Genomic DNA, 14,125 nt, shown 5'->3' with positions numbered 1-14,125 from the left:
AGTCACTTTTATGCCCTCTTCCCTTGCAAAAAGGAGAAACAAGGTTTTAAGAATTTTGAAAGGATTTTTTTTGTGTGTGTGTAAAAGTCAATGCTATAAATCTAAAACGAAGTCTGTTTTTTAAAAAAGTTCTAAAACAACAGGAAGAAAACACATGGAAAGAAACCCCTCGTGGAGACCTGGTTAATTACAGACTGAGGCTCTTTGAAACAAGAATATAAAATGCAGAGGGCTCCTTCCGTGGGCGGGACCTGCTCCTGCGGCCTCTGCTCCCCGCTTCCCTGCCAGCTGCCCTCCGCTCCCCTGCCGTCACACTTCCTCTCTCCTTTTACAAAATAAAACCCCACTCCTGTGACTTCGATCCTCCGGCCGGGCACGGGCACGGGGCGGCTACTTGGCATCGAGCTTGGCCATCTCCTGCACGTAGATGCCAATGCTCTCGCTGTCAAAGAGCAGGAAGTAGACATTCTTCAGCGAGGATGCGCTCGAGTCGTCAAAGTGGGCCGAGATGGCTTTGAGGGTCACCTGGGCTGCCGTCTGTTTGGGGAAGCAGTTTCTGTGCCAAAGGAAGAGAAGAGCTGACGTTACTTTGGTTCCCGGGACCCGCGGGTAACTCCGCTCTCAGCCTGGGGTTGGGGGGAAGCGGCCTCTTATCTTTGCTTCCGTCTCCCGGGGTCTCACTGGGTGTAGGTTGGGCCACTATGGTCTTTGGTTGTCCTCACGGGGACATCCTGGGAGTGGGACAGGCAGGAGACGCTGTCCCCACTTTACAAGAGCCACACTGGCTCAGTCGAAGTCACAGGGCTGGCCGGTGGGCAGTGCCTCCTGCTTGGACGAATCTGCGGTGCCTGCCTCGAGTTGAGCGGGGTTTTAAAACCACGACCACCTCAGCATTTAAGCCTAGCTAGGCTTTATTAGCTCCCTCAACACTGCTTTACAATGTGGGGGCGCCTGGGTGGCTCAGTCAGTTAAGCATTCGACTTCAGCTCAGGTCATGATCTCACAGTTCGTGGGTTCAAGCCCCGCGTTGGGCTCTGTGCTGACAGCTTAGAGCCTGTTTCTGCTTCTGTGTCTCCCTTTCTCTCTCTGCCCCTCTCCCGCTTGCCTCTGTCTCTTTTTCAAAAATAAACATTAAAAAAAAAAAACTGCTTTACAACGTCAGATCGTTAAAGGGCAGAAATGTGCACTCAAGAGCATGTCTTCATAATTCCTTTTTTGTGCACCTTGTGTGCCTTTCACTAACCCGTATGGACATGCCGCTGTAAGTCGGGGACTGGTGACTCTGGGTAGGGCCCTTGTCACCAAGCTGAGACGGAGCTGCCCACCAGGCTGGGCCATGGCACCAGCCTCCAGGGACACGGCCGCTGTGGCGATTGAGGGTCAGCCACCAAGCCCCCTGGGGCGGGCGGGTGCAGGACGGGCCTGTCTGATAGGGATTCTTCTCACTGGGATGTCGTGTCCTTGCGGCACGTGGTCCTGGCAACGTGGAGAATTCAGCCCGCCGTGCCTCTGGGCCAGGCTGTGGAGACCCAGCGCTGTTTGGGTTGAGACGGGATTACAGCGGGAAGCCAGGCCTCACGATTTCCCTCTCAGCCTGCCCGTCACTCGACTATAACAGACCATCTTCAGTGTGTAAATCCTGCCCGTGTTACAGACGGGCATCTCTCAAGAGAGAGGGTGTTGAAAACTGAAGCAACAGCTTGCATTGGCCACGAGTGTGACAGGAGAGGACAGGCAGGCTACCTGTGAGGACAGAGATCCTCATTATGTACCTGCTATGCTCCCAGCTGGGGTCTGTGCCGATCAGAACGATCACTTCTCCGAACTCCCAAAGCAGACCCCGGGGGACAGCCTGTCCCTTCTCTGGGTGTGTCTGCCAGGGCCTCGGCCTCTGGCCTCTGCTCCCCTCCACCCCGGCAGCGCACGAGTCCCCCGGGGATTCAGGCTGCGGCCTGAAACTCTGTACTCTCACGTTCCGACACAGCAGAGTTACTGGTCCATGGACCGCCCTTGGAGTAGCAAGGCCTTCGAGCCTGGTGTTTTCTTTCTTTCTTTTTTTTAATTAAAAAAAATTTATTTTTGAAAGAGAGAGAGAGAGAGCAGGGGAGGGGCAGAGAAAGGGAGACACAGAACGCAAAGCAGGCTCCAGGCTCTGAGCTGTCAGCACAGAGCCTGACGCGGGGCTTGAGCTCGTGAGCTATGAGATCATGACCTGAGCTGAAGTCGGACGCTTAACCACCTGAGCCCCCCGGGGGGCCCCAAGCCTGGTGTTTTCTGACCACGTGTTCGGATGGGCAGCAGGCGGGGACGTGGGCGTTGAACATGGCTGGCTCTCGGAGAAGCACTGTCTCTTGCTCCTCTCTGAAGCTGCCTTTCTCTGTGTTTCGAAGGGCGGAAATTGGGGTTTTCGCCCCATCCCCTGGTCAACATGCTTGGCCGGGCCGGCAGCCCTGGGTCACGTCTTCTGGAATGGTCAGACTGGATGTGCATAAGTAGGAGGGCAGCAGGCCCCCGGGAGTGTGCTGGACGAGCACATTCCGAACCTCCCGCCCACCCCGAGGAGCGCGCCTTACCTGCCGCTGGGAAACGGTGGGAACGCCACAGACTTCAGCTTCTTGTCCTCTGCCGCCGACAGGCAGTTTTTGATGGTCTCTTCGAGCTGTTCTTCACATTTGTCGGAGCCCCACTGAGGGATGTGACAGTGGATGACAAATTTGGCTGCGAGTCCGCTGGATTGGCTGACAGCGGCTGGGACAGGAGAGAGAAACACTGCGGGTTATTTCCCAGGTCTCCGCCTTCCTCCTGGGGGCTGGGCGGAACCCCACCCGAGCCTCTCAAATGTGTGCGGACAGGGAAGCCAGAGCAGCTAGCTGGGCAACGTTCCGTGCTTCTTCTTTTTTTAAATTTATTTATTTTGAAGGAGAGAAAGCACCAGCCGGGGAGAGGCAGAGAGAGAGAGAGAGAGAGAGAGAGAGAGTCTCAACAAGGCCCCGCACAGCGCAGAGCTCGACTGGGAGCTCGAACTCATGAACCATGAGCTCATGACCTGAGCCAAAACCAAGAGTTGATGCTTCACTGACTGAGTCACCCAGGCGCCCCCGGGTTCTGTGCTTCTGATGGGGCCGTGCATTTTCGCTGTTGGAATTGCTCTGGACGGTCAGCACCAGCTGCAGACGGATGCGTTAAAAGCCGATGTGACTTGCCCGTGCTCTGCCACCCCGTCACTCGGCCAGGCCACCTACTGACGACGGCTCCCAGTCAAAGGTCCACACCAGAATCACCCCGACAGCTGAGGCATGGCCTTCCCCAAATGTCCACGTCCTCGTCCCTGGACCCTGCGAGCGTGACCTTACGTGGCGGAAGGGACTCTGCAGGTGTGATTAAGTGAAGGATCGTGGGACGGGGAGGTTATCCTGGGTTAGCTGGGTGTGCCGCCAGTGGATCACCCGGGTCCTTCTAAGTGGGAGGCAGCAAGGCCAAAGGCAGGAGAAGGCGAAGTAAGGACGGAGCAGAGCTTGGGGCGATGTGTCCAGGAGCCCCGAACGGCCCAGCCCGGAAGCTGGGAGGGGCAAGGAGCGGCTTCCCCGCGAAGGAACCCGCTCTGCCAACAACCTCATCTTAGTTCTTTCACACTGACCGTGGACTTCTGACCTCTGACGCTCATCGAGAGTCGGTCTGTGTTGTCTGAAGCCACTAAGTTTGTGGTAGCTGGTCACAAGCAGTGATAGGACACGAATACAACAGCTTTTAATTAATAGATGCGTAGGCCCTGCCGCCCCCACCGGGCCCCCAGGATCCAGGCTCAGTAGGGCCGGTGCGGGACTTGCACGTGTGTGCGTGCGTGTGTGCGCGTGCGTGTGTGGTCTAGGGCCCTCCGTAAATTGAGAACCGCCGCACCACTCCGTTGCACATGCCCCCGGGCAGGACTGTCTTTAGGTCAGTGAGGAGCCCACACTGGGGGCAGGGGTTCAAAACGGGTGGTGAAGTCGACTTACACCAGCCTTGTCTCGTTGCTTCCGTTCGTGCTCCTTTTTACTCCCCCGATCCCACGCCGAGCAGTTGGCTCTGACCCACTGGCCATTCTCCGGCCACAGCCGCGCGCTACCTCCCCTAAGCCGCCCACCTTGCGGAGCTGGGGCTCCGTGCCCCTCAAGGAACCGGGTGTGCTTGTAACATAGACGGGTGCCTGCTGCGTTCTGGAGCGGGGTGGGGGGTTGGTTAGAAAGATTTAGTTGAAATACACGATGCCCGCCTAGTTTTTGAGAAGTGTTTCCTAGCAACATCCACAGTGTTGGGGAACTGAGGGCTGCACCTGCCGGGTTGGGCGGGTGGACACTCTTTGTGGCCCTTTGGGTCGGCCAGTTGCCTTCCCAGAGCCCTGCTGGGTGCGGGCCGCCTGACGGGTGAGTGAGTGAAGGAAATTTGCCAACATAAATACAGGAGGCAGGGGGCGTGACCGGGTGGACTCTATGACCGTGTATATTTGCACACCAGGAGCAGAATGTCCCCGGGCCCGGAGTCCGGGGCTGTTCTCCAGAGAACCGGGGACACTTGGCATTGGTCCCACTGCTGGGGGCAATTTCTCTGAGGCTTCTCTACTCTGGTCTGCTGGCTCTTCACATACTGGGTGGATTTATTTTACATAAATTTAAAATATAATCATGTTACCAGCTGAATGGTGTCTTTTTAATGTAAAGTCATTTACAGTATTTTTTTAATGTTTATTTATTTTTGAGAGAGGGACAGAGTGGGAGTGGGAGGGGGCAGAGAGAGAGGAAGACACAGAGTCTGAAGCAGGCTCAGGCTCCAAGCTGTCAGCACAGAGCCCGACGCGGGGCTTGAACTCCCGAATGGCGAGATCATGACCTGGGCCGAAGTTGCTTAACTGTCAGTCGGATGCTTAACTGACTGAGCCACCCAGTTGCCCCTAATGTTTACTTATTTTTGAGAGAGAGAGAGAGAGAGAGAGAGAGAGAGAGAGACAGTGCACACACGAGCAGGAGGGGGGTGTGGAGAGGAAGGGAGAGAGAATCCCAAGAAGGCTCCATGCTGACTTGGGGCTCAATCCCATGACCCTGGGATCATGACCTGAGCTGATATCAAGAGTCAGATGCTTAACTGAGCCACCCGGGAGCCCCTAATGTAAAGTCATTTAAATAACAGGAATATGCTCCTAGATGGCAGTATTACGTCAATCATTGAATCTATTAAAACAAACCCTTCTCTTCCCTTTTGAGACCCTCGACTACACTAGATTTTGAAGGTATCCTAAGACAAGCTTTTTCCGTGGCAACTGAAAACGGACAATACGGCTTGAAGCTGTAATGATATAGAATGTTCCCTTGATGTGCCCAGGACAAGGGTTAAGGTATCTTGGGGACTGGGATGCTGAGACTTGGTAGAGGCACCAAGGCACTGATGTGGTGTCACCTGGGGAGCCACCTTCACCGGTGAAGACCTGTGCTCTCAGGGCAGCAGTGTCACTGCGAGGAGCCTCCAGAACCTTCCCTCAGGCAAGCCATCACATTCTGGAAGGCCCTGCACCTTCTCAGAGTTACCGCAGCTGAAGGGGGCTCCGGGGTGGCCCTTTGTCCTGCTGGGAAGCTGCCAATCCTTGGTCTCCCTGACACCATGATTTTCCTTCTGCCTCAGTTTCCTGCAACAGCCTCTCTTCTTCCTCTCCGTCTGGGCCCGGGTCTCTTCTTGCTGCTGCAGGCGGCACTCAGGCAGCAACTAGGCAACTACCTGCAAGCCATTTTCCTCCTCAGCTTTTCCCAACCTCTCACCAGGGACGTGCACCTCAGCCAACTTTCCGGCGCCCCTGGTTCCGAAGCCCGATTCCCCTCTTCTCCATCTGTCACTGGAAACGTCAGCTGGTTTCCTCTGACTTGTCTCATTCAAAGACCCTCTGCTTCATCTCTCCCGCTTCCCATTCAGCTTCCCAGCTGGAATCAGGATGCATCTTACGACGGCTGCCAGCCCGGACTGAGCGGAGTTATTCCAGACAGAAGTGGCATCTGCTTGTCACCTGGGGCCACTACCAAACCGGTCTCATGTTCCACTAACCTCCCTGCCTGAGGTTTCTGGGCCGCACTGGATTCGACAGCAAATCCATAGGAGTACCAGCTTATGGCTCAAATTCTCTAGTGGGGTTTTTTCCCCCCTCAGTCCACCCAAGGTCAAGGTCAAGATACATACTTGCTGCCCTTTCTGCGTGGTGGGTTCAAGTCTTGCTTGCTCTCGAGTGGAACATTCCCAGCTTTATGTGGGGTCTCCTATTAGATATCCCATCTTGGATGGTTATTCCTTTTTTTTTTTTTTTAAGGTTTATTTATTTTTGAGAGAGACAGAGCACGAGCAGGGGAGGGGCAGAGAGAGAAGGAGACACAGAATCCGAAGCAGGCTCCAGGCTCTGAGCTGTCAGCACAGAGCCCGATGGGGGGCTCGAACTCACAAGTCGTGAGATCACAACCTGAGCCGAAGGCGGAGGCTCAACCTACTGAGCCACCCAGGCGCCCCTTGGCTATTTATTCTTTCTTAATGATATATACAATTAGGGCATGTCTTATAAGGGATGGCATTTTTAAACTAAATGTCACACTGATGTTAAACCCTGATGAGCTGTCTCCCCTCTTCCAGATTCAACCTCACCAATCCCTTCTTCCAACAGAGCTACCACGGATGGGTCCCAGGCCACGGGTGCTTGGACCTAACATACCTGCCCCACTTTCTTAGCTCGCGATTATTCCTGAAGCCTTCCCCTTCCTTCTGGATTCATTTCTCTCCCGTGGGCCTTGCAGCAAAAGGGCCTGTGATTTCTGCCACCCAGCTTGTGTGTGTCCGAACACGGTGTCTTTTGCGCCACCTCCTGAATAGTAACAGAGCGGCGTGTGGAATTTGTGGTCGATGGTATTTCCCCTGGGGGCTTTGGAGCCGTTTCTTTCCCATCCAAGAATCCTCGGTTGCTGATGAGAAGTCTGTGGTCAGAACGGTCTTTACGTGGTCTGCCTTTCCCCTCAGCTTGCTTTGCAGGTTTCTCTTGATTTTTGAACTTCTTTATTATTATTATTTTAATTTATTTTGAGAGAGAGAGAGAGAGCTCATGCACATACAGGTGAGGGAGGGGCAGAGAGAGAGAGGGAAAGAGAGAGAATCTCAAGCAGGCTCCGCGCTCAGCCCGGAGCCCGACGTGGGGCTCCGTCTCAGGACCCTGCAATCCTGACCTGAGCCAAAATTGAGAGTTGGATGCTCAGTTGACTGAGCCACCCGGGTGTCCCTTGGCCATGTTGTTTTAAAATGTGTTTTTACTTAATGTTTTTTATTTATTTTTGAGAGAGCGCGCGCATGAGCAGTGGGGGCAGAGAGAGAGGGGGACAGAGGATCCAAAGCAGGCTCCGTCCTGACAGCAGCCAGCCCGACACGGGGCTCGAACTCGCGGATCATGAGATCATGACTTGAGCCGAAGTCGGACACTCGACCGACTGAGCCACCCAGGCGCCCCCAGCCATGATTTTTTAAAGACTGCTTCTCTAGCTTCTATTTCTGCCTCTGGAACTCTGTTTCTAAGTGCACTGGAGCCTCCCACCCTGTGCAGAACAGCTAGTTTTCTCTCCTTCCCACCCTGGCAGCAGTTTGTTGGAGGCCTTCCCCCACTCGTGACTGGACCTGGGGCCCGGCGGCCTGCGGCCTCGACCTTCCCCGCTGCTGCCGCGTCCCGCCCTTCTGCCCCTGCCCGCCCGAATGGTTGTCTCACATCTCCACGCGGCTCTGTCTCACAATTTTAAGTGTGAAATTCTATCATTGCTCTATGTATGGGGCGTGGTAGGTGCAATTAGAAAGAGCAGATTCATGTTTTCTCTTGACTGGAAGCCCCTTTTCTTTTCTTTTCCTTTCTCTTTTCAAAATTTTATTTGAATTCTGGCTAGTTAACATACAGTGCGATATTGGTTTCAGGAGTGGAATTGGGTAATTCATCAACTACATACAACACCCAGTGCTCATCCCAAAAAGCGCCCTCCTCCGTGCCCATCGCCCGTTTAGCCCATCCCCGCCCCCTCTCCTCCATCAACCTTCCGTTCGTTCTCTATCATTAAGACTCTCTTCTGGTTTGCTTCCCTCTCTTTTTTCCCCCTCCCATGAGCTCATCTGTTTTGTTTCCTAAATCCCACATAGCCCCGTTACTTTTCTGGCCACAGATCTGATCACGACAGGGCCCAGCTTAAACTCTCAAATGCTGGCTCAGGACCCGGGCCTTGTCACACACGATGCCCTCACCGCCCAGCGTCCCTGCCCCCAGGGGTTCTTACACCCTCGCTGGAGCCTCCCCAGCTCCAGAGGGCATGGCTCCCTCCCTGTGCCCCTCTTATGTTGTCTGTCTCTCCTCCTGGACCGTCCAGTGCTTGAGGGCAGGAGTGGGTTTCATTGCCTTCGGAGCCCCGGCATCGGGACAGCACTTGGCACGGAGTACGCGGTCCCCGGAGGTGATGTGTGCGCACGTGGGGGGGGGACAAGGATCTGAAGTTGGAGCCACCTGTCAAAAAGTTACCCAATATCCCTGAAAAACTTGGGCAACAGTGTTCACGCACAGCAGCTCTCTTTGCAAGAGCCAAAGGTAGAAACAACCCACCTGATGAAATGGGTCCACATAATGGAATATTATTCAGCCCTAAAAAGGGAACAAAGCGCTGATGCATCCTACAACGTGGATGAACCTTGGTAAGATTATATAAAGTCAGGGAGGCTAGATACCAAAGGTCACATGGCCCGTGATTCTGTTGACGTGAAATGTCCAGAACAGGCACATCCATGGAGGCAGAAGGCGGACTGGGGGTTGCCAGGGGCTGGCGGAGGGGGAAGGGAGTCACCACTGGGGGTGACAGAAGAATTGCGGGGTTGGACAGTGGTGATGGTAGGACAGCAGGATGAGTGTAAGTTACCCAACAGCTTCATTCTGGGGTGATCTGATGCTAATTGCCTTGAACTCTCCAGACCCATTGTCGTCCCCAGAGTGTGTGAAATGATGTACGCGGGCCTGCGCGAGTTGTCTGCGAGATGCCGACTCTCTGACTCGCTGAGGCCTATTTTGCTCGGCAAACTGATCATGCGCGAAGCACGTGGCGCTGGCGGGGAGGGTGGCGAGGTGGTGCCGGGAACACGGGCACCACGCCGCGCTTACCTTCGGCGACTTCCAAAGGGCCTTGGGATTTGCGGAGCTCCTTTACCGTTTCCAAGAACTCTTTCCCGCCAGCCTTTTCCAAGGCCTTACCTGCGGAGAACAAGGGAAGCCATGGCTGTTGTCCTTTTCAAGGTCACACTGTTTCGCATAGTTTCAGTAGGCCAGAAAACAGATAACCAACCGCACTTGCAAAGCAGGAACCCCACTCTGCAGTCGGGTTGCCAGCGGTCCCTGCTGGCAGGGGTCTCTGGGCTTCTGTCCAGCAGGGCTTAGATTCTAGCAAACTCTTTCAAAGGGCCTTTTTAAGGGGCGATTTGGCCATAAGCAGTCTCACGACATGAATCCTGAAGGTGATTTTTAGAAATCGAAGTACAGTGGACACACGATGTTACGTGAGTTTCAGGCGTGCAACATAGTGACTGGACAACTCTACACATTGTGCTGTGCTCCCCATCTGTAGCTGCCATCTGTCACCACACAGCACGGTCACAATACCATTGCCTATATACCCCATGCTGTACTAAGGGTGAATTTATCTATCTATCTATCTATTTAGAGTGAGCAGGGGAGAGGCAGAGAAAGAGGGAGAGAGAGAGAATCCCAAGCAGGCCCTGAGCTGCCAGCATAGAGCCCCACGTGGGGCTCGAACTCAGGAACCATGAGATCGTGACCTGAGCCAACACCCAGAGTGACACTTAACCAACTGAGCCACGCAGGCACCCCTAAAGGTGAACTTTAAAAAAAATCGCGGCTCTGGTGTTCTGATCTCTGGGTTCAGGACCGCAGGCTGTGTTGGTTAAATTCAGTGCCTTGGTGATTCGAAGGCCCACATGGGGGCGCATCTCACAGACCATGCACCGGGTCCTAAGCCTGGCGCTGGGCCCGAGGTGACAGCAGGAACCTCTGGGTGCAGACTCCAGGGGTCCCAATCCCATTTCACCACCACCTGTGTGTAGTGAGTCTGGTGGGCAGAGGCCAGACAAGGCCAGGGCAGCCTGCGGTGGTGTTCCACCAACTTGGGCCTGGGTTTTCAATGGAAACACGCAACTCTGAGAGGCACCCCTCTAAGGACCTTTCTGACTGGAGAGCCCTTGGGTCTCTGATGTTAGGACAATTCCCAACTCGGTATTTCAGGATTGTGCTTCCGCAGAGGCCAAGTGGACCCCCCCAACGGATGGCAGGACTCCACCTCTGGCCAGCAGGAACCCCGTATCTGGGCGCTGGGGCTCCTCATGCCTCCGAGATGACGTAGGGCATCTTGTCCACGCTAGGTGGTTGCTGCCCTTGGTGGGGGATGAGGCCTCTCCCCCCACGTGTTTTCATCTTCTAATGAACTTGGTGATCGCACTGTCTGGGGCAAGTCTCAGCTCTCTCTCTTCACGGTTACGATGGTGGGAGCTGGTGAGGGAGCTTCCCACTCCCCACCCGCACCCTCAGGCGTATTTGGAGAGCCGCAGGGCTTTGTGCGGGTTATGGAGGAAAGGTGCCTGTTCCAGCAGTCAGTTTCCACTGGGGCTGGGAAGGGGCGGGGATTTCTTCACCAAGGTGCTTGGGTTTCAGTGATACAATTTGGAAATGGTAATCTTGGGCCTTCAGAGTCTCCTTCCTGGCCTTCAGACTCCCGGCCAGTGCTGATCTGCTGGGTCACAGAAGCCTGGAGAAGGCCAGGACCCGCAGCCAGCGGCCCCATACATGCCGAGAAGCATCGGAAACAGGTGCATTCTGCACCTGCACTCTGCACTGGGGCCAAGGGCCAGATGGGAGCGTGTAAAAGGCAAGGCGAGCCCACCCTCTTCCCCAAAGACTCCCAAGCATAAAGCAACCTGAAATGTCGATGGGGGGACTTTCTCTCTATGGAAGCATTCCAGTGAAGAAAGGAAGGAATGCTAGAATTAGGATATGGCTCCCACCCACACAACCCCTAAGGAACGGACAAACCTGGAGAAGGAGCATCAGTGGGAGTCACCTGCCTCCTGATGTAGAATATCCCATCACTGACCAAACAGTCTTCCCCCCAATTTTTGAGCCTGAATCTCATTAGGACTCTAGATCCAACTACCAATTTATAAGAAGAACAGAGAAGAAACAGGTTTAATGGCATCAGGAGCATGTAATCCATAAAATCCAGACTTGGGAAACCCTACAGGACAAATGGCCCAGCTTCTTCAAAAAATAAACTGGAAATAAAAAGAGAGAGAGAGAGAGAAAGAGGGAAAAGATATGAAAGGGGAACCGAGGGGCTATAAGAGATTCATCAGCTAATTGTGATGTGTGGACTTATTTGGATCCTGAATCAAACACATTAAAAAAACAAACTGGGGGCCGCTGGATGGCTCAATCGTTTAAGTGTCCAACTTCGGCTCAGGTCATGATCTCTTGGTCTGTGAGTTCGAGCCCCACGTCAGGCTCTGGGCTGATGGCTCAGAGCCTGGAGCCTGCTTCAGATTCTGTGTCTCCCTCTCTCCCTGCCCCCCGCCCCCCCACCCCCACACTCTGTCTCTCTCAAAAATAAACATTAAAAAAATTAAAAACACAAATTGGTATTTGTGATACAACTGAAATGTGAACAGTCACCAGTATTCGACAACATTACTATTTCTAGCTGTGATGATGGTACCGTGTCAAAAAATTATGCTGTCGAAATGCTAGCCCTGATCATTCCGAAGAGCCCACAGACACGATGACGTCTGGGGGGTGGGGGTGGGTAGCATGAGAGCAGGCTCGGGCAACTGGGTGTATGGGGTTTTCGTCATGCTCTTCCGTTATTTTTGTGTATGCTCGAATTTTTCTGGAACGACACACAGTGCTTTAAAAAGACTAAATCAGGGTCTTATCTGCAGGGGGTGATTGGTTTGGGTGATGGTCGTGGAAAATGGAATCATGATAGGAGGGACCCCTTCTAAACAGCACAGCAACAATAAAAAAAGAAGACCGTCACTTATCAAATGTTTATGAGCCCGGCACTGTGCTAGCCTCATCCGTGTGTTACCTTATTTAACCTTCACGCTGTCCCTATGACATGGGTGCTATGGTTATCCTCACTTATAGGGGGAGGCAAGTGAGGTTCAGAGAGCTTGAGGAATCTGCTTAAAGTCACACAGCTCGGAGGTAATGGGTAAAATCTAGGACACAGACCCATCCTGACCCCAGAAGCCTCATTGCTGCGATCTGAGTTTTTGCCCCATTATCGGTGTTCTTTGTATCCTATTACCACCCTGTCACTTAAAAAAAGAAAACTATCGTGATTGCTTTCCTGATATAGAAATGCAAACTCTAGAAATGATAGAATAGCACTTGAAGCAGATTAAGACTAAGGCTACTGGGGGGAGTCTTTGCATACAGTGGGGGAGTTCAGGGCAGTTGACAAGGCCTGGGCTGGGTCTGAACAATGAAGAAGGAAGTTTTACAGTTTCTATATACAAGAGAAGTCCTGTTTCTCTGCATTGTGGTTCACCCTGCCCCCAGCACCGAGGCTGTCCTATCTCCTTCTCAGCAAAGCAAGTGGCCTCTGATGCCCCTGGGGACACCTAAGTGAGCCCAGTGGCCTGGGCAACCCCCCTCCCCCCGCCACCAGTCCTACCAACCCGGGGCTGAGACCCAAGCCCTGAATCCCAGGGATAAAGACCTTTTTTGCTCACTTTCTTTACTTTTTTCAATGGAGGGTTTAAGGCACTTCTGTCTTGTAAAAGTGGATAAGGTGGTGACCATTTAGAATGCCATTACTTCGAGTGCCCTTGAGAGCTTAGCCCTCCCTGTTCCTCCAGCTCGCCCGGGGAACAGCTCCCTTCCACCACCCTCGAGACAGGCTGCAATCCACCGGTAAAGTAACTCAACACACAGCCTCACAGACAACTTTCTCCAGATGTCCATTTCCTTTTTACCAAAGGTGTTCTTAATTTTTAGGCTCAAAATAAATGGGGAGGTTTACCCCAAACACGTACGACAATGTTTACAGCACTACGCATCATTGCCCAAAGTAGAAACTACGCAAACGCTGTCGATGGTAGAAGGTCACCACGTTCTGGTGTGTTCCTACAGTGGAATACCGCACGGCAAAGAAAATGAGCGAACTGCAACCACGCCCAACAATACGGGCGTGTTTCATAGATCCAAAGTCGAGCAAAAGACACGAACAAAGACGCACCGCATGGTTTCATTTATATGAAGTCCAGAACAGATGGCAGCCGTCTGTGCTGGGAAGGGACAGGACAGCGGTTACCCATGGAGGGAGTGGTACGAGGGATGGGGGAGGGAGGGGGATTCTGGGGCGCCGATAGGGTTCTGCTTCATGATCAAGGTGCTGGTTACACAGACACGTTCACTGGGAGGAAAATTCGTCAAGCTGTTCACTAACGATCTGTTTTTACACGATGCGTCCGCGAACACTTCAAAAATATATCCAGATTAAAGACAAAATTAGTTACTTTCTGGTAGTGCCGTCTAATTACACCCAAAGGACGGAGTGTGATGTGGTCCCCCAAGTAGAGGAGATCTGGTCGACCACGGCCAACTTGACAAGAACTTGCCCGAACAGTGGGCTCGCCTTTGGAACCTCTACCGAATTCTCAGGACCTTACCTATGTCTTCCTTGAGGTCAATTTCGGCTGTGGTTGGGTGGACAATGCCCTCCACTCTCATGGAGCCAATATGGCTGATGTCACTCTGGGTCAGGGAGAGCTGCGTCAGGAAGGAAAGACGGAGAGTGTGGGAGAGATCAAGTCCTATTAAAAGTCTTCATATTTTACCTCCCATCTGTTAATTCTCTCAGTTATTTACACTGAATTGTCACCATAAAGGGCCGCGGTGGGAGCGACCGTCTCGGGGTGTTTGGTCTTCCGGAAGCTCTTCTGAGCCCAGTGGATTTGACTGTCACACTGAGCATCAAATCTGCCTCCTCTTCCGGGAGCAGGAATGGGCCCTCCCTGTTTCTTCCTTTCCCTCTAGCTTATG

General features: G+C 53.3%; 1 protein-coding gene across 1 annotated transcript in view; it reads right to left on the bottom strand.

The window, feature by feature from the left end:
• Positions 1–44: 44 nt before the first annotated feature.
• The window catches only part of LOC109264360 (core histone macro-H2A.2), a 57,897-nt gene continuing 43,816 nt past the window's right edge, over positions 45–14,125 (bottom strand). The window contains exons 6-9 of the mRNA XM_019444420.2: positions 13,753–13,852; positions 9,176–9,265; positions 2,574–2,748; positions 45–556 (exon numbers count right to left, since the gene is read on the bottom strand). Coding sequence (XP_019299965.1) covers positions 391–556; positions 2,574–2,748; positions 9,176–9,265; positions 13,753–13,852 — 531 coding nt within the window. The 3' untranslated portion in view covers positions 45–390. The remainder of the gene's footprint in view (positions 557–2,573; positions 2,749–9,175; positions 9,266–13,752; positions 13,853–14,125) is intronic.

This window comes from Panthera pardus, unplaced genomic scaffold (genome assembly GCF_024362965.1).
Source record: "Panthera pardus isolate Hobbes unplaced genomic scaffold, ASM2436296v1 HiC_scaffold_22, whole genome shotgun sequence".
Lineage (NCBI taxonomy): Eukaryota > Metazoa > Chordata > Mammalia > Carnivora > Felidae > Panthera > Panthera pardus.
This window is presented reverse-complemented; position numbering and strand designations above follow the sequence as displayed.